This window comes from Dermacentor andersoni, chromosome 3 (assembly GCF_023375885.2).
Source record: "Dermacentor andersoni chromosome 3, qqDerAnde1_hic_scaffold, whole genome shotgun sequence".
Lineage (NCBI taxonomy): Eukaryota > Metazoa > Arthropoda > Arachnida > Ixodida > Ixodidae > Dermacentor > Dermacentor andersoni.
In genome coordinates, this window is record NC_092816.1 from 233078440 (window position 1) to 233099773 (window position 21334).

General features: G+C 46.3%; 1 protein-coding gene across 3 annotated transcripts in view; it reads left to right on the top strand.

Moving 5' to 3' along the window:
• Nucleotides 1-21334, top strand: part of LOC126536038 (small G protein signaling modulator 1-like) — a 258900-nt gene that overhangs the window by 203613 nt on the left and 33953 nt on the right. For all 3 annotated transcript variants that reach the window (XM_050182933.3, XM_050182941.3, XM_055072625.2), the window contains 3 exons: nucleotides 1020-1102; nucleotides 3489-3598; nucleotides 12923-13019. In XM_050182933.3, coding sequence (XP_050038890.2) covers nucleotides 1020-1102; nucleotides 3489-3598; nucleotides 12923-13019 — 290 coding nt within the window. The remainder of the gene's footprint in view (nucleotides 1-1019; nucleotides 1103-3488; nucleotides 3599-12922; nucleotides 13020-21334) is intronic.

A 21334-nucleotide genomic window follows, 5' to 3' on the forward strand; every position in this document is an offset into this window, starting at 1 on the left:
TGCTGAAAACCTCCCACAGTCGGCAAAGGATTTGCATGTTACATGCAAGACTCAAATAACTTCAAATAACATCAACATAGTTGTGACAGTTAATATCACTCGATCTGGAAAATGGTCTAAATGCCTGTGTAGTTATATGCGCGATAATTCAAGCTACTATGAATGCAAAAATTCATGTGATAGCGTCAAGAGGATAGAAAACTGTGTCATTGCTTGTGTTGTGCGTGCAACTTCCTTTGCCTTAGTTTTCAGTTGGCCGTTTCTTATTAGTCATTTGATAGCACCCAAGTTCAAGCCCTGGAAATAAGGAAACCATTGTCTGCGTCCTTAGAGCTCGGTTGCAGGCTGTACAGAGCTGAACAGCTTTGTAAGACCAATGCCTGTCATACAGGCTTTCGTTGTTACCACATTTTGACGTGCTGGAGCTTCAACCTTAACTGGCAAGGATCACGCGGTGCAAGACAGCTTACAGGCACAACTAAATTGAATTAAATGCGTTTTCAATGTATATGGTACTGCGGCTTCCGAAAACAATTCACAGTACGACTGCGCGCGCGCTTCGGGTCATAGTATAGTCGGTTTCGCATCACGTGAGGCTAGAAATATACTATATTTCGTTAGAATAAAATTAGCGGGTTATGTGAAAAGCATTGTTTTCAAAAAAATATTCCTAATTCTTAACCGCAATAAACCCGCATGAACAGGTTCAAGCCTTTATATTCTTTGCTCCGGAGGTTAACCTCAACCGAACAGGAAAATATACATTAGCCTGAACATGAACCTGAAGCGAACCCAAAAAACTTTTTCGACTTGAAACGTTGGCTTTAGAACTTTGAGAGCAACTTATATCTTTGTTCATACCAAAACTTTTTGTTCGTACTAAGGGTCTTAGCATAGCTGTAACTGCAAGATATCATAAGACTGCATGTATCGGAGTTGTATCATGCATAACTTATCTTAGTGTTGCTGTTCTCTTTGTTTGGATGACTGTGTTCACAGTGATGTGCCGTGCATTGCAGCTATGTGTGGGAGCATCTGGACGTGGGCTATGTGCAAGGAATGTGCGACCTCGTCGCTCCCCTGCTGGTCATTTTTGACGACGGTATGTTCAGCAAGACGAGGTGTAATGATGATCGGATAGCCTGCGCAGTTCGTTGTAATAACTGATCATTTCAATCCCTTAGCATCCCAAAGCATTCATTTGGCCTTGCGACCGCCGCAGCCGGCATTAGAACCTGCAGCAGCAGGAAACCATAGCCACCATTCCGCTGTCGTGTGTGCTCGAATACATCGGTGGCTTCACGCTTTCTGCACCAGCATGACAGGCGCTGTATATGTGCACTCGAACCTCTTTATAATGAAGTTGAAGAGGGAGCTGAAATCACGTTGTTATATCCCTTACTTCTATTATATTTATTATTGCCATTTATTGCAACATATGTTCAACGGTGTGCACAGTTATGAACATGGAAATAAGAAGACGGCGTTCCGGCCCGTGGAACAGCTACGCGGTCACGCATGCGATAAAATTTGAATAAGACAACGGAAACGTATTCGGCGTGTGCAACGCACAACTCCTTAGAACCTGGTGCGCCAGCCTTTATATTACTTCGTTCTGTTTCGTTGTGATCGCCGCCCACTTCTGCTTTCTCCTTGGCTAGTCGCGGTTGAGCAGCATGTGGCAGGCAATACAGCGCTCCGCTGTGTAATAGGAAAGGCAAGCGAACTTCGCTGCACCAGCTTTGCTCGGCTCGCTCGTGACCTCCGAGATTGCAAATGTGCTAATGTGATCTCAGAGGCCACACGCAGCTACCAGACCGCGCGCCGCGCTGACATGGAGAGCGAGAAGTGAATGCACTAATCTTCGGGGCGCAGTCGCACGTGGATGCGAAGACACGGCCTGCGCGCAACCCCAGAGGTTGCGCCGGGGAGATCTTGGAGGCCACGCCCAGCTCCACCTGCATGCTTGACCCGCCGCGCAGGGAGGCGCACAGTACAAGTGAATGCACTAATCTTACACACCGCTGTGCATAGCCTCGTAGAGCAGCCAGGCGCTCCAGTGGAGAAGGGCGATAGTGAGCATCAGCTTGTGCGCAACTACGCGCAGCTCTGACAAGCACTAGTGTTGCTCCACTGCAGATTTAACATGGGAGTTGCTGCGGGAAACGAGTGCCGAACCCCACGATATGTGATATCCTCGGTGCGCAACGGTCGGGTATTTTTCGCTTTCGGAGAAAGATCTAGTTCGTTATATGCATTAGCAAGAGACTTTCACTTCGTTAAAACGAGGTTTAAGTACATGGGTCTCTTTGGGTATTTGAAAGCGAATTTCATATACATCATTAAATCCTTTATTTTGTGTATCCAGTTTCGTTATAACGAGGTTCGAGTCCATCATCTTAGTTTTATTCAAATCTATACATTCATTTTAACCATTACACACTAATAATACCAATAATGTTACGCCATGGCATATGCGCAGATGGTACCATGCATATGCGGTATCATACTTCGTGTGATAAGCGATACGCCTTTCTTGAAACGATACCTTACAATGACCTTCCCTAACCAGACGAGTTTTCGTCAGGCTCTTGACTGTATTAGCCCATGAATGTTTCTGCATTATGCATTGTTAGTTTGCGTTATAACTGTAATAGACTTACGAGTTACGAAAAGTCCTTGTTTTCATTACATTCTTGGTTATGTTTTTTTGTGTATATAAAATAAGGTGTCCACTTGTGAGCAGTGCCGTTTTGTATACCTATGGTACTTGCAACCACTTGTGCAAATGGCTTACGCTGATAGCTATAAAACAGCAAAAATGTTGTCGTGGTGGCTGAGTGGTCATCATCGTCAGCTGCTAAGCACAGGGTCTTGTGAGCTGTTTTCAGCCGTAGTAAAAGCATGCCATGGTGCAGATAGAACACCAAATGCAAGAGTGATGTGGAGTGGGCTTTGATGAACTCCAGGAGGTCACACAATTAGTCCGGGGCCTTTTCTTAAGGTTCTTATCAAAACGCACACGAACTTTGAGATATTTATAATCCATCTATAAGATCAAAATAATGATATGGGCTGCAGCTACAAGAGAAGCAGTCATACTTGATGACAAATGCCTTGTTTTGCTATTTGAAAGTAATTGTTGCAGAGATGCATCTATACTTGAATGTGTACTGAAATCGTGTATTAATTATAGGTAGGGCTTGTATCTCATGTTTTGAGATATCTATGATCTTTTGGCTCAAGGTTCAATTTTCTTCGAGATGAAATGATACTTTATTGTAATCATGATCCTCATTACAAATATTTCTAAGGGAAAAGTAGAAATAAATGGCACATTTGTAAGACCAGTGGCGATTGCATGACTGATTCAAAAGTCTGAAACATGAACTGCCTTTGAAGCAGCTGCTTTGCAGCAGACAAGATGCTATACCTAGTCTTAGTTACAACATACGTATGTGTGTATGTGTTTGTGTCTGCATGTGCAGAGATGCTGACTTACAGCTGCTTTTGTGAGCTGATGAAGAGAATGGCAGCTAACTTCCCTCATGGGGGCGCCATGGACCACCACTTCGCCAACATGCGCTCACTCATCCAGGTAAGTTGCTTGTACTCAGCTGAGGACTACCACCCAGATGATCTTCTTTCTCTGCTTTCCATTCAGTGAAGGTCAGCAGGAATGCATTCTAGCCTGATAATTGTGGGAGATTTAGAACTCACTAGCTCTTAAAGAAAGCCTTTCAATATTCTGGTGAACTTTAAGCGAGACAGAATTTGAGGCTAAAAACTAAGTGTGCCATCCCAGCTACACATAATGCTTGTGGTGATTGCATTGCATGAACAAGTCAGCATTCCTGTGAGGACAAAACATTCCGCATGCCCTATACTGCCATTCACAGAATGAACAAGTGCTTGCAGGAACCGCTCTTGATGTTCAAATGACAGTTGATGCCCAAGAAGCAGCAGATATAGCTTAAGCTTGACATCATAATTATTGAACGTAAAAAACAAACGCAGCACGAAGTATATTTAAGTGTGCACCAACTAGGCCCTCGGCAAGTCTTTAAAACTTATTTTATTTGCATGTCATCCTTCAACCATACACATCTACACCCACTGCCACTGAAGTATTCAGTCTATCCTTATATGTAGCATGCACATACAGTGCTCACGGAAGGAAATGCGACAAGGAGCATTTAGTAGAACCTTGCAATGTGCAAATTACTCAAGAGTATGTACCTAGTGGTGGGCGGCGCAACCCGGACGAAGGACAAAAGGAAGTGGACAAAGTGGACGATTCTAATGGCAAGATAGGCTGGCACCCTTTCACCACTTGTCCGCGTCTCTTCATCACATGATCCCATTCGTTGTATACTTAATCACTTGTTTGGAAAAGTTAACCAGTTGTTAGTCTGCGCTCGTATCGTCCACTTCTTTTTGTCCTTCATCCGGGTTGCGCTGGCCACCCCTAGAAACATGTTCAGTCACCAACTCGCTGTGTTACTCGAGAGTACCATGCCATGTCGCTAGGAATCTGGTCTGCAAAGGTGATTCAGACTCCGATCTATGTGTATGTGCCAAAATTATGTCTTTGTAAGACGAACTCCAGCCGGTGGAAACGAAAGTATGCGCATTAGTTAGCCTTAAAATGGCGCGTTTCATTCTTTGAGCACTGTACATCATATGTAGTATTGCCTGCATTAATTGTGCGGTAGGCAAGTGGCACATTGTGTAACGATGTAACAGGGCGCTTAGCCATTTTTTAGGCTCCAGTAAAAATTAATTACTGTGAAAAGGGGTGCAAGCAAAGCTCGGTCGTAACGCCTCAGCTTTGCGCTCCCTCACGGTGAGGTCGGCACGTCGACGACGAACCCCTTTTCGAGCGAGTTCCTGGCAGGGTTCATCAAACGCCGTTTGTTGTTCGGCCGAACACATGACGCACGGCCCATTCCTGCTGCCGTTCCTCTTCAACTGAGCCTGCTCTTCGGCAGAACGAACCAAACGCGGCCTCCCTTGCCGGGCCTGAACTGGCGGGAAACAGCGGGCGCGAGGCGAGCGAACACGCGATCACACCGTTTCCTACATGCTCCTCCTCCTCCTCCTCCTCCTCCTCCTCCTCCTCCTGAGGGGGACACACACCTTTGATTGGCTGGCGCCGTTGTGTTGCGTCTACTTCATGCATATAAAACCCCGCTTTAAAGGGTTCACACGAGGAACCGACAGTGGGTGGATCGGTTAGCGTGGTAGTCTCGCAAGCCGGAGGTCTGTAGTTCGAATCCGCAGCCCCAGAAGCAATTTTTATTATCGCGGGGCTTGGGTTTCTTCGAATGGCAACACCGATGCCAACACGAGTGAGACAACACAAGCTTCGCTTGTAAAAGTGCTGTTCTTTACTTTCTCAGAGCGCAAATAAAAACAAATGCACACAGTGAAGCCCGCTGTGTTTATGTGTCTTGTATATTTGCCCTCTAATATAAGCAAATAGTATACAGATGAACTAGCTGAAGAGAAAGTTTTAGAAAATGCACTATTTAGTTACTTTTTATTCGAAAGCGCCTTTCTGCTGAGGTGGGCACGTAACCAATTGGGCCCGGGTTGGCTTTTGCTTTGCCCATCAGTCACGGACCTTTGTTGTCGTTCCGACTGGCAAAAGTCGAACAGTGGATTGCTGTTGGAAACAACTGACGGTTGGAACAGCTTCTATTAAGCATGAATCACCGTCTTACATAGCTGAGGATCTGTGTTTTGTTGAGGCCATTGTTGGGTACTGTAGTGACGTGTCCTTGGCTTGTCACGGTGAGATAAAAAAAAGGCAGTTTTCCAAAGCAATGATGGCAACAGCAAAGTATTAGATTATTTAATTATGTAAGGCTTGTAGTTTTGAGGCCAGTGTAAATTGCTGTAAACGTTCAGTCACTAACCAAACGTATGCACAAAGACACACATGAACAGAGTTCACTCGATCACAGCGAGCACTCGCGGTCAGAAAGCTAATTCGGTGCCCCAGAAGCATGGAGCGTGTATGCTTGCCCAAAAGCGAACGTTCCGCGAGGCCGATTGGTGCACTATTTCAAGTGCGCCGTGCCTTCAGAACCCAAAAGATCACAGGTCCAAGTCTGTAACATGGCGTGTTGCTGGGCAAGTTGGTTCATGATACAAAATAAATTAAAAGAACGCAGAAAAAGGACAGGGTCATGAGAGGTTCGGTGATACTCGCGAAAGTTTAAGAAGCTCTCTCTCGTGGGAGCTGTTACGCAGGGTAGACCGGTAAGCGCGTGAACGACGGAGCAGGACAACGCACGTGTCACTAGAAAACAAACTATATGTGCGCATCTGCCTGCGCACTGTGAGAGCTGCGAGTGCGTGCTATTGTATGATCAAATAAAGATTTTAGGATATTAAGTTGAAGCAAGGACCCTGGCGCTTGAGCTTTTCAAGGCCTTCTATTTCATCATGTAATGAGTGGCGATTGCAGTGACATTTGTCAAGGGAGGAAGCTGAAAATAGGTTGCTTGAAATGGATAAAATGACGAGGTCTTTAGTTTCAAAAAAGCACCGCTCGAGTTGTTTCTTTTAATCACACCTGGTGGCGTTTGTTTTCGCCGCATACGCAGACTATAAACTGACTTTTACTTATTCCTGTCTTTTCTATGTCTCTTTTTTAACTCTTCTAATTTATTACATGTCCGGACTTCGTTTAAGAGATCTTAGGATGTCTGTCGACAACTATGTATGGGCATGTTTTTCGCGACAAAAATGAATCGTTCGGCTACCGGGGGTTTGTGGCATACTCACCATTCGCCCTGGCACAGGCAGTACAATCACGTGACCTCCAACGCGACAGACAGGGCGCCTATCCGCTCTGTGGCCTGGGTCGTATGGCCGGCATGCGACGTCGCAGTCTCGACAGCAGCACAATGATGGACGGCGGCGGCGGCGGCGGCGGCGGCAATATAATGGTGCCCGTATATGGGTGCCCGTATAATGACCATCGCAGTAAGAGACGCAGGCCCAAAATAAACGTTATGAATGCAATTCAAAGGAGAGCAAACTCAGGCATGTCAAATATGAACACCTTTACTATAATCTCAATAAACATGCCCAGACACTATGATTTCTTGTCTTTCAACTATGACCCTACAAGGAGAATTTGCTAGACCGAGTATGGTAAATCACAAGTGGCCAAGCTGTCCATCATTGGAAAATTGCTGGAAGCCAAGCGTAATCTGGTACTTGGCTGGAGTGACAAGCCTGCGATTGACCAAGCAGATGAAGGAAATGCCTAATGATTGGAAATGCCTGTTTTCATGGCTGGTGCTACACTGGAACACGATGCAACAGCCAGGTAAATTCCTGCTATGGAAGCAAAGCATTCTTGGTCGAAGCAATTTCTATCACTCCGTTTTTAGTGTTTTTGTAAAATTTTCGCTACTATTTAAAGCCGCCTCACAAGTCGTGAGCAGCGGTGCCTAATGTACAAGGTCTGCACAGGTATAATGTTATTGCGCAGTGGAATATAGTTCTGGCCGTAACTCTCCAAATATTGCGGGGATTTCTTTTGCTTGCTACATGACTTGCGCATGCTCGTCGTATACCGTGAATTACTGTGGTGGTTGCCGCTGGTCACCGTAATAGCCACCGTAATTACGCAGCAACATGGCAACGCCCATGCAGTGCAAACCATCCGCTTCGATCGCGGTTTGCTCTTGTTTATTTCTGTCCGCTCTGACAGCAAGAAATAAGCGGTAAAATCCGTCATCGCTTAGTCTCATCTTATATTCAGGACAAAGCATTATGTATGTTTGGTAGTAATTATTGAGACCAACTGCTTGTGCGGACGCTGCTAGGACTACAGAAACGTCGCCGAGCCGTACAAATGGTTTCATATTCAGTTAGCAGATGGTGCCACAGCGTTAGAACTGCTGATGTGTTAACGTGAAACGCTATAAATGTCTAATCATTAACTGCATCATTGATTTACTTTAATTAATGATGCAGCATGTGTGAACAGTTACAGGGACATTTGCCCTAACTACTGGATGAAGAGACTTTAAGGAACTGCTGAGTAAGCGTACAGATGTAGCAAGAACATGCTATCGCATTCATGTAAATTCTGCTTATGTTTGCCATGCCAAAACATTTGTTGCGTCAATCCATCAGTCGTGGAGCATTTATTGACAGGATGGCAAGCAGACGCTGAGCAGATGGTGCGGCGCGGAGAAAAACGTCTCTACGGCCATTCGGCGTTCCTATTGGCTAAGCGGTCGTGCAGCTTCCACAATGCTGCAAATTATTTTCGAGATGGATTATGGCAAGGAACCCTGTAAATGAAGTCGAGTGTGAAAGCACGAAAAGTATGGATGTGGCTTGTCAGATAGCATTATGGCTAGTGCCAATGATATTTATTTATTTATTTATTTATTTATTTATTTATTTATTTATTTATTTATTCATTTATACATACATACTGCAGCCCGTTAGGGCTATGGCAGGAGTGGGTGTACATGCGAGGAAAACTGATTATGATATGCGGAAACAAGAACATAGAAATATAAAATCGTAAAGGAACTATAAATCAGCAATATCATATAAAAATTGAGAAATGGGTAACAAACGAACTTCGGCAGGTAACAAATTCCACTGTTCAATCATGCGGGGGGAAAACTGTATTTGAAAGTGTTAGTGCATGCATGGAGTGGTCTGATATTAGAGGCATGATAAGCTCTAGTTAAGTCGGGCAAGCAGGCATTAAAAGGGAGGGATCTGATAGGTGACAAAGAGAGTTCTTATAAGAATAGAAAATCTTCAGAGATTCTATGTGCCGCCGTCTAGAAAGAAACTGGAGGTTTAATTCCGCAAGGGCAACTGACGGTGAAAAGTCTCGGTCGAAGCGACGGTAAACAAAACGAATAGCCTTGCTCTGGACTGACTCAATACAATTAATTTCACATTGTTTATATGGGTTCCATACGGAGGAAGCATATTCTAAAATTGGGCGAATCAATGTTTTGTATGTTACTAATTTAGTGTCCCTCGGATCAGCAGACAACGTCCGGTGGATGTAACCAAGTTTTTTTAAGGCTTTACTACAAGTGTAATCTATATGTTTAGACCAAGACAAGGTGGGTGTAAAAATGACGCCTAAATATTTGTATTGAAAAACTCGTGTTAGTAGTACACCGTTGCATATATAATCATAACATACGGGCATGTGTCTGTTAGGGAAAGACATTATAACATCCATATTTAAAACAGCGCCAAAAAACACGGACAAGGGAGGACACCAGGACGAGCGCTGACTGCCAACAACACCTTTGTTGGAGTTTGCAACAGGCATAAAGAGAGTGAAAGAAGAAGGGGAGGGGAAGGCGAGTCTTCGTCGTTCAACTACTGCTGCGCATGCGTCAATGACATTAAACAAAATAAAAGAAACCATAACATGGAGGACACAGGCCAAACTGCTTAACTTCTAAGGAACTTAAGTTCTTTATCGCAAAGTGCAATAGAAGGGGAACTAACACAGGTGGCTCCTAACTGACACATTGAAAATGCCTCAAAGATTTCTCTGGCCATCTGATTGCTATACCTTTTCAACACACGTGTGTGGTCAAGGAGTGGAGTACAGCCACACTTGGCACAATGAACAGCCAGATTGCTGCCAGTCTTAATCTTGACACAGTGAGCATGCTCACGCAAACGTTCATTGATACAGCGTCCTGTTTGCCCTATGTAAGTGCAGTCGCAAGAGGTGGGAATGGAATACACTACATTGGTACTGCAATGTACTGGCTTGGCGACATGTTGCTTATTGCACGGTCCAGGTGTTCTCCGGCTTTCGTTTATTTTTTGCACATCCTTCCCAACTTGTTAGGCGCAGTGAACACGACCTTTATACCAGCCCGGCCTGCGGCTTTCTTGATGCGATGGGACACACCATGTATATATGGGATCGCAACAATCTTGGTTAAGACATCACCCGCCTCGCGCAGTTTTTTGGGGGAACGAGCCAAGGATGACAGCAGTTGTTCAGGATAGCCACTTGTTTTAAGCCGCTGGACTTGATTGGAGAGGCTGCTGGACATCGAGTGGTGGCAAGAGCGAACGACCGCATTTCTAAGGGCCCCTAGGGCGATGGAGCGCTTCACCACTTTAGAATGGTTGGATGTGTAGGGGAGAAGGTGTTTTTTGGAACGCGGGGCATACATCCAACACGTGTGCCCTTCTTGGAGGTGTAGTGCAAGGTCTAGGAAGCGGATTTGGCCTTTTTCCGGCAATTCTCTTGTGAACGTCAAACCTCGATAGATGCACTTAAATTTTTCAAACACTTGGTCGACCAGGGTTGTGGCTTCATTAGGGTGGGCAGAAAGAATCACCAGAAAATCGTCGACGTAGCGAAACACCTTCTTAACAGGAATTGTGCTGAGTTGCTCCTGGAGGAGACTATCATAGTGCGCCAACAATAGATCACTCATTATGGGCGCAATCCGAGAGCCTACGCAAATCCCGTTCTTTTGCACATTGAGCTCTTCATTATACTGGATGACGATAGGCAGTCAGCGCTCGTCCTGTGTCCCCCCTTGTCCGTGTTTTTTGGCGCTGTTTTAAATATGAATGATCCGTACCAACTAGCTCGCACCCAAACCCTTCTGAGTCAACATTATAACAGTTTTATCAAAATTTATGCTCATTTTCCAAGTAGCACACGAGTCACAAAATGAAACAAAGGCATCTTTAAGGCGCTGATGATCAGCGAGTGAGTCAACTGGGCTGTATATAACAATAATCTGCGTAGAGGCGTATTCTTGAAGTAACATGGTCTGGAAGGTCGTTAATAAACAATAAGAATAGTAGAGGCCCAAGTATGGATCCCTGTGGGGCTCCTGAGGTGACGTCGACTACAGACGAATCCGCAGGATCATAGCATACGAATTGGGAACGCAAAGAAAGGAAACTGGAAATCTAAGACACTAACTGAGTGTTATTTAGAATATTATGGAGTTTCAAAAGCAATTTAGAGTGTAGTACTGTGTCGGACAGCTTTGCTAAAGTCAATAAAAATGGTGTAGACCCTTATATATAGACCCTTACATAAACAGAGTACCTGATGGCAAGTGCATTGATAACAAGTTTCAAAATCTGATAGTTTGATTGAATGCAGTGCATTTACACATAACATCGTCACTTAATGCTTAAACTCGGATTCTGGTCGACCTGAGGCTTCAGTAGTTCCATAATAAAAGTTAGTCTCACAATATGTAGCCTTGCTCCTATCACCTGCACTCTGGTTCTGATGCTATGGATACTTTGTTCTAGTTGACTTCATGTTCTTAGCACCACAAAACTGACAATGAGAAGACAGAAGAAGCGCCAAGAAAAAAAAACAACCTTGGGCATCACTTGAGCATACTTCCAAACCTGTATGACCTGTGTGTGTTATTCACTTCAACTAATGTAGAATGGAATGTATTCAGTTCTAAAGCGACGACGATCAGAACTTGATATGTGTGTGGTATGGGCGTATTGGTATGCGAACTTAAAGAAGAATTCAGCGCCGGTAGATAGGGAAAAAGGAGAGACGTAGCCACCATGGTAAGCTAGCTTGAACAGTTTCTTGTCGGGAAGATACATACTGTTGAAGTTAGCGCATCACGGTGTCTGCGTCTCCCTCTTGTCCTTCTGCCGGCGCTGAAATATTATCTAAGACAGCAAAGAACACATTTCCGACATATATTTGATGTGGCATTGCTCGGTGGTGGCGCGTATTTTTTTCTCCTGTCCAGTGGGCGCACATCAGTGCCGGTGGAAGAGGATTCCACAGGCAAAAGCGGGTTACAAACGTCATTTATTTCGATTAGAAAACCATGGAAACGTCTCTTTTGTCGAACATTGTGAAATGCCAAGTGTCCCACGTGACTTGTGCCAACGTGCACTTCGGGGGCCAGGCGCAGGCTTCACGCTGGCGGCGAGGGAACCGCAGAAGGGCTCCCGCTGCAGTGCGCTCCTCGTACGTAACTCGTTTCGACGGTGACAATGCGTTGTGTCACTATGCTGATGAAATGCCGACGCATTACCGCTGACATTCATCGCGAGATGGGTTATTCTGCCGCAGGTTTTCTTGTATTTCACCTGATTACATAATTATATAATTGATTATTACATAATCAACTTCTGAAATGATTTATTCAGCGCGGAAATGTCAGTGAGAAAATTGTAGACCGTGCTGAAAAATTCCCAATCCAGAATTCTATTGCTCAATTCGTGCTACACATTTTTTTTCCACACCTGAAAGGAAGCCCACGATACACAAAATTGTTGCCGCGCGACTGGTCACGTGCAACTTTTACGTGAGACACGTGTTTACGTGGGACACGTGGTATAAGCGTTGATTGTTGTAGCAACACGGGTTGCACTGCAACGGAGCATCCTTTGGAGCCAGCATGTATTTCGATGTCATGTCAGTACACAAAACAAGGGCAATACTAATTTAGTAGCCGTAGTTACACGAACTCTTTTTTTGTAAGCACACCTGGGGATTGGAATCAACTCGTGGTAGAAATAATTGATATAACTGATGAGTCTTTCATTGTTGGAACCTGTTACGTTTCATTTTCGCGTACACGGATTTGTGCATTATTTGTGCCATTAGATCTTGTATTCGGCGTTTCAATTACCGCGCATTCTGATTTGCCCACGTGTGCACCAAAACTGCGTGGACTTCGTGACCCCTTTGCAGTAATGTCACTACGGCGATGCAGGAATCTTGTAAATAAAAAATTACACGAGCGTAATCCAGCTTTAGCGTGATCTTCAATGCCAGAGTTCAATTCTCATCACGTAGGCCGTGCAGGCTCCACTTTCCAACAGTTCTGTACCGAATAGATTCGGTGGCTACTTACATTTCACCCACACCTTTCTCACACAGATTCTGGACGCTGAGGTGTTCGAGCTGATGCACCAGAATGGAGACTATACACACTTCTACTTTTGCTATCGATGGTTTCTTCTGGACTTCAAGCGAGGTGAGCCTTTTATCACCTGCATTGCAGTGGCATGCGCCGTTGCCCTCGCGCATCATGCACGTCTTTTCTTTGAATTCAATTTTTCCATTCAATTTTATTTTCCTTCGTAGGAGAAAACAAGACAAAAAGTTAACAGAGCTTGACGTAGGTCCTCCCCCTATAGCAATAGAGCAGGAGCAAAAGTACAGTGCTTGTATAGAGTACATAAACACAATAGCAATGGTCTCACAAATTACGACATATATAAAAGAAAAAGGGTGCGCACCTATGATGTTAATTTTGCAGAACAGTTAAGATACAAATTTAGCAGTGTACTTTTAGAATATAACAACGCATAATATTTTGCGAAAATAGGAAAAATGAATAACAAGAAACGTAAGTTGCAGGTAGATTTATATGTACAAGGAAACTTCTGTTGGCAGTACATTTTAATGAAATTCCTGGCATGGCAAGTAATATCAAAGTTATCGTCATATAACGTATCCGCCAAGGATGGTAAGGTGTAACGTATGGATTGCTTATCATAATTCGTTCGCGATATTGGAACAATAATTTTTTCTTTGGGCCTTGTTGGTCTTGCGTGCACATTTTCCTGTAATTACACAGTGAAATAGTTACAGTGTAAGTATTCTTTAAGAAGTATTTGTAACTTAAGAGCAATCTAAAATTGTGTAATCAAAGCACGGCCAGAATACCGTTCTCTATAAAAAAAAAATGATACTATGGGAGAAAGCCTTTTTTTCGAGTAAGTGCAGTTTCGACAGATTTGTGACAGCAGTCGTACACGAGATGGCCCTACAATGCTGTAAAATTGAGAGCGTCAGCGAGTTATGAAGAAGTATTTTAACTTTAACTGGAAACATATGTCTCGTACGCGAGATGATAACAACCGAAGAAGACATTTTAGATTTAATGTATTCGACGTGCTCATTCCATGCCGAATTTCTAGAAAATACCACACATGTAGTTTTTACGCTATTTACAGTTTCTACAAGTTCATTACCCAAGTTGATATTGTCACGTGGTAGTGACTGTGAAGAAAGCAGCCAAAGTGAGAAAGACGAAACTAGCGTTTTATTGGGCGAACTTGTGCCCTCAAAAAGAGGCTACACTCAAAGAACGGCGACAGCGCCGAACACAGTCAGCGATCGTCGAAAATCTGATCAGCGGTTCAAGCGCGTCGGCTTTTATACAGCAGTCGTCGAACGTTGCAGACTAATCGTTGGGACCCGCGTGCCTTCCACAAAGTTCTACACCATTCGCGTCAGGCGATGAAATCAGATAACACAAGGTTCGGCGACAACAGACAGCAAATAGAAGCATCGATAACTTTCCAGAAACTTCAGATATATGCAGGCGCGTCCCGCGCTGGGCGATAACATTTGTTAGGCGGCGAAACGTGGTGGCCCGATAAAGATAAGTACACTTGTCAATATGAATACCCTTTAATCTTTCACATTTCGAGGCAAACAGAAGCATTTTAATTTTAGAGGCATTTATTTTTAAGCGGTTTACATCTACCCATTGTTTTAAGTTTTACAAGTGCCAGATGTGCTTTCCGTTCTATTTATGCTTCAGATGTACCCCTAAGGAGAATTGTGGTACATTCTGCGTACGAGATCATTCTGACATCGCGGGCACTGTCTGTTATATTGTTTACATATAGCAGGCACAGAAGCTGTCTCAGTACTGTACTGCCCTGTGGAACGCCTGCGCGTATTTGTAATAAAGATGAAGCGTTGTCAGTGCTTACGAACTGCTTTACTTCGGAGATGAGATTTCAAACGCTCATGCGGGATCCCCCGGACACTGTATTTTCTAGTTCATGAAGAAACGTCTAATGATTAATAAGGTCAGAAGCCTTTGAAAAACCTACATAAATACTGGCAATTAGTTCTCTGATTCGCAACACTGTTAAAATAACTTCTTTATGCATCAACAGTGCTGTTTCACTATCAAGTGATGCTGTAAATCATGTAGTAAGTTATGCCTGTTGAAGTGTGATAAGAGTCTGACATGGATAACTTTCACTATACCCTTGAAAAAGACAGGCAATAATGAAATCGCACGAAAATTGCTAAACGCATTCTTGCCGCCATGCTTATATATAGGAATTACTCGTAACTAATTTATTAAGTGAATGCCAACTGCAAGCTACGTTTCCTTTTTTTTTCCTGTGCTGCAAGTTTGTTTACAACTTTTCTGATTTATATAATACCCAGAACGAGGTATTGGACGCTGCAAACATTTCAAAATAATTTTAATTCAGCTCCAAAAAGTCATTAAAAACTCATTCTTGTAGTCAAGACCCATCGCTAGCGCGGCAGTTACTACGTCACAGAGGAGGAACGAAAATATTGTCGTGATAGCACACTAGCACAAAAACGTGACGTATGATGAGTAGCGATGAAATGCCGATTGCGGAGCCTGTTGAGCCCAGCGACCGAGCATAGCCTCCACTATGACCGAGCTACAGGCATATAGAAATCCTTTCTTAATGCAAAGAAGGGGTAAGGCGTGCAGACACGGACACAAGAGGAGAGAAGTGTACAACACGAACGCGGCACGGCGGCCCGCGAACGGCAAACTGCGTGCGGCGAGTTGCCGTGCGGACGGGCACGTTTGAGTGTGACCGGCTGACTCCGAAAGGGACCAGGATATGCGGCGTTCGTGTTGTCCGCTTCTCTCCTCGCATAGTCGCATAGTTCGGCAGCTCGGAGCGGACTCTCCTTCGCTTGGCCTTTCCCCGTTACCGGGCCATCCACGTTACCGGCACGGAAACTCGCCGCACGCCGTTTGCCGTTCGCGGGCCCCCGTGCGACGGCGGTTTTGCTCGCGAACGGCGAGATTTCCTAGCCGTAGAGAGGACGGGCCGAGGACCCATTTGTGCGGCAGCCGTACGGCGAAGCGGCCAATCAGCGACCGAGGAGTGGTCACTCTGGCACCGACGGCAGCTTCACCGCCTCTGATCGTTCGGCGCCGCCGATATCGTCGCTAGGCCTTTTCTGGTTCACTTCAAAGCTAAAGCCTACGGCGCTTCGGAATGAATCACCGACTCTCACAAGCCGCAATATTTTCTTACCGTTGTTGTCGCCCTTCGCAATAATTATAATAATCGCGACATGCACTTCGAATCGCCAGTTGTTGACCTCTGCTGGCAGAGCACGCGTATGCGCGAGCAGACGACGCAGCATAGTTTTCCGTCACTATTTTTTGTGGCCCACGTGACCGAGCCATGTTGCGTTTCCTCCTCTGTGACGTCATAGCATTCCCCCGGAGCCCAGAAACCGAAACCGAAATCGCTCGGTATAATAATGCTATTATTAAATTATTTATCAGATATATATGAATCCCGCTGTGTTTATCGTGCTCCCTGAAGCATGACGCAACGTTTGAATCAACAAACGCATGAACAGAATTTTGATGTCTCCACCCCTTTAACCCTCATCAGAAGTATCCTCCAAGCTTGCTGGACCAATCTGGAGGAGTGCCTAGGCAGCGACCATGCGCTGCTAGCCACCACTCTCCATGGGCTCGAATACAAAGCCAGGATAGGCACTGCTCGCCTCACAGATTGGACCAAGCTGCGGGAGATAAGAGAAGAAAGTGCTGCGAACGAACAGAGCCAACAGCTTCAGTCAATTCAGGACTGGATCACGCAGCTTCACCAGGATGTGAAGGCGCACACCAAGATGCTTGAAACATCCACCACCACTCCGAGCATCGACGCTCGCTTGCTCCACATGTGGGAAGCCTGGCGTAGCCTGCTGAAGCGTTGGAAAAGGCAAAGATTAAATCGCAAGCTCAAGAGGCGAATAGCACTACTCACAGAAGAGGCTGCGGAATACGCTACCACGCTATGCCGAGACAATTGGCTATCCCCCTGCGACAGCTTGAGAGGAAGACTGAGTACTTCCAAGACGTGGAAGTTATTGAGGTATTTAATCAACCCGGCCAGCAGGAAAACGGAATCCCACCACAATATGGCCCGAGTAATTCACCAATTTCCTGGAAACGAGGCGAACCTCCTTTTGACTCTCAAAGCCCAGTACTTCCCCACACAGCCATCGGAGCCTCTGCCACCCTACACCGGCACCCCTAACGAGCTCCTAAATGAGGACATTCATCTACATGAAGTAACAGCGGCGATAATGGGCTTGAGACGCCACTCAGCCCCGGGAATGTACCAAATGACCAATAAGGCACTTGGAAATCTTGACAGCCCCTCTTTACTAGAGCTTACCGCTCATCTTAACGAAGTATGGAGGGAAGGAAACCTTCCCGAGGACTGGAAAATGGCCGAGGTTCGTCTTATACCGAAGCCAAGCAAGCCACCAGCGATTGAGAACCTACGACCGATCTCCCTCACTTCGTGTGTAGGAAAGCTCCTAGAGCACATCGTTCTCAACCGGCTACAACCATTCCTGGAGGACTCGGGGAAACTTCCAACAACAATGATAGGATTCTGTCCACACCTCTCAACTCAAGACATCCTATTTCAGCTGAAAGAGGAGGTGATTGTACCAGCGACACGCAACTCCCCCACGGCTATCCTCGCCTTAGATCTTAAAGCGGCGTTCGATAACGTCAAGCATACAGCAATCTTGCAAAGGCTGAACGTGCTGGGCTGTGGGGCCAGGACGTGCTCCTACATCAGAGATTTCCTCTCAGATAGAAAAGCCATCCTGAAGGTCGGGGACAAAGCCACAAATCCCTTCCTACTGGGCGGGCGCGGCACACCACAGGGCGCAGTGTTATCCCTTCTCCTTTTCAATATCGCCCTAATAGGCCTACCGCCGCTCCTCGATAACATCCCAGGGATCCGGCATGGCCTATATGCCGACGACATTACCATCTGGTCGTCCACAGGGTCCATCGGGGAAATGGAGAACCGCTTGCAGGAAGCTGCAGACGTGGTTAGCGACTATGCTAAGTCATGCGGGCTCAGTTGCGCCCCCCAAAAGTCGGAGCTACTCCAGGTCTCACCTCGAAAAAAGCACACATCCGACTCGCCCACTATCAGCATACAACTGGAGGGACACACCATCGTTCCGTCTCAGAGCGTAAAGATATTGGGAATGGTTTTCCAGTCGGATCGCACCAATACAATATTAATTCAAAAGCTTAAGAATACAACAGCCCAAGTTACCCACATGATCCGGCGAATAACAACCAAGACAAGAGGCATGGGGGAGGCGGACACGCTTCGGCTTGTCCAAGCCTTCGTCGTGTCTCGAATAACTTACGCTATTCCATACGCACTTCTCAACGCGACGGAACTCAAGAAAATCAAGACAATGATCAGAAAGGCATATAAGCAAGCGATGGGCCTGCCAATCAGTACGTCCACAGAACGCCTACTACGAGTAGGTGTGCCCAAGACAGCCGAGGAGCTGATAGAGGCACATTTATCTAGTCAGCGAACAAGGCTGGCGGTTACGAAGCGGGGAGGTCCATTCTCTTACGCCTGGGGCTTTCTGCCCCTCTGAGCCATCGGCCGCCTCAGACTGCCAGCTTACCCCATGCCATTCGGAGCAAAATCACCGTACGTCCTCTACCTCGATATATGCACCCAGTGCACCACGCAGAGCGAAGGGAGGCCCGCGCCCTGGCCATACACAAGCGATACGGGACTTTACGCTCTACAGCCTACACGGACGCGGCTTCTTACCCCAGACGCGCAGCCACGACAGCCACCGTAGTTGTCAACAAAGAACATCGGACCAGCATTTCGCTCACACGATACAATCCCCTCCAAGGTGAGGAAGCGGGCATAGCCCTCGCGCTCTTCCAAACAGAGGTTGAAGTCATAGTGACCGACTCCCAACAGGCGTGCCGCAACTTTTCTAGCGGCAGAATTCATACCACTACGCTCCGGATCATCAATCAAAAGCCGCCAACGAGATCAGTCATGATCATCTGGGCGCCAGCTCATCAATGCATTCCTGGCAACGGGGTCGCCAAACACGTGGCTCGAGATCTGACCCACCGAGCCGACGCCGAGGAATCTGAACCCGAGCGCATGCACCCTTTAATCTCGTATCAAGACATCACACAACACTACAAGCTGAGCCGCAGAACATATGCACCCCCACACAAGTCACTACCTAGGGAGCAGGAGCGATTCCTCCGAGCTCTACAGGTTAATACATTCCCCCACCCAACCAGAAATCACCTCATAGCACGTACACAATTCTCTCCGCAATGCCGCTTCTGCGCAGAGGCCGGGTCCCTCAGACACATAGTAGGGGGTTGCAGAGCGGCACCGTTAAATCCTCCGAACCCTTACCCCACTAACGAGCTTTGGGAGAGAGCCTTGGCCAGCTCCGACCTCGAGGATCAGCAACGGCTGATTGCGAGGGTCCAGGACGCGGCCCGAGCTCAAGGCATTCTGGAATGAGGACGCCTCTCCAAAGCAGCATTCAACCAATAAAAATGTTTATTCTCTCTCTCTCCATTATGTCGGCTACAGTGAGTCAAACAGAGAATCAACACTTGATGTAGAGACGAACTTTGGACCTTTTTGTTTTTGGGAGTTCTGGTAGCTTGCGAGATGCTAGACGGCCGCTAGCTAGTTCTGGTCCTGGTCACGTGGGCTGGAATCCCAAGAGAAGTCGAAGGTTGCAAAATCGAACGCCGAGACCACGGTGGTGGAGAAGTGGCCAAACGGCGCCACTTCACCAGTGTGGCTCTCGAGTTGCCGCCGCATTGCGTCAGGTAGCCGCAGGGGCGGTGACCCGTGTCTCCGCCCCGCTTGAGAAAGTACGCGGCCGGCGGCGGGCGTTCGCGAGCATTCGAGCTGTGTCTTCGTGTCTTTCGAGAAAGAGCTCGGCATCGTAGTGCCGTGCATCAGGCAGATCTTCGATCACACTGAATCCAGGGAAAACACGGGGAAGGCGGGGGATGGAAATTCAAGACGATGAGCAAAACGAGAACAAGGTGAAAGCAGGACCAACGTTTCGACTAGTGGAGTTCTTCAAGGCGACATATGCTTTCCTCGCCACAGTATATATAGGTGGGGTTCTTCTGAAGGGGAGAGGGCGTGTGGGTGCGGCAACGAGCGAAAGTGTTTTAGCGTGTCGGACTGAGAATAAAGGAGCGATGTGCACAAGGCCAGGGACAAGGCCGCCTGTCAGCCACGTGTCAACGCCAGCGTGTCAACGGCGTCCACAGCAGCCCCTCTATTGCCTGTTTCAGTGGTGGTCGTAGGCTATCGTGTCTCTGATAGAGATAACAGAAGGAGCGGCAGAAACCGGAGCTCCTAAAAAAAGAAAGAAAGAAAAGAAAAAAGAGAAACAGTAAACGGATACGAACTCCACAAAGATATAACATAGTTTTCAAGACGTGTGCGCATTAAGGACTTCTTTTTCGATAGGCCAGGCGTAGGAAAACAAGATAGAGACTCTCGTAAACCACCTAGCACGTGGACACCGGAAGCCGAATAGTGCCCAGACCAGGATGTATACAAGACGCTGATATCAAAGCAAATTCTAGAGTCAGCGCGGCATTGCCGGAAACGCAAAAATTTGCCTCCCGCCCACCACCAAATCCTTAAATAAGTTGCGGAAAGGAATGATATTGTAATAAAATCAGCAGACAAAGGCGGCAGTATCGTAATCTGACCTATAGAAAATTACAAGTATGAGGCCTCCAACAACTGAGCAACCACACCCATTACAGAAAACTCGACTCTAACCAAACTTCAGCTTACAGCAATACTGTGGAAAACACAATAGGGAGCTTCTGTCCAGGGAACTAATCACGCAATCTGAATATCGCTTCATGACGCCCAAGAAAAAAAAGCAGGCAGCTTTTATCTTCTTCCTAAAATACATAACCTTCCGGTGTAAGAAATATTTACAGCAGAAATCCCAGGTCGGCCTATTGCGTCTAACAACAACACAGCTACTGAGTCACTATCTAAGTTCTTAAATCACCACCTGTCAACCCCCCCCCCCCCCACCCTCCCATCTTTTGTTCAAGACACGCCGCACTTCCTTCGAATTATCAATGGCATCAACACCAACCAAATCCTTTCCGACCGCTGTGTGTGTCAGATGTGCCTTCTGTTGTCCGTGTCAAGCTTGCGATATAACAAAATGCGCCATTCTAGTCACTTTGGACGTTTCTGCCCTTTAAATCAACGTACCCATGAGTGAAGGAATTGAAGCCCTTTCTAAATCCCTCGCAATCAATCTCCAAGCACATGCTCCCGAAGTTTACCTGTCGCTCCTTTGGTTCTCACGCTCAACTATTTCGAATTGATTCTATTCACTACCTGCAAACTTTCGGCACTAGCATGGGAACACCATTCA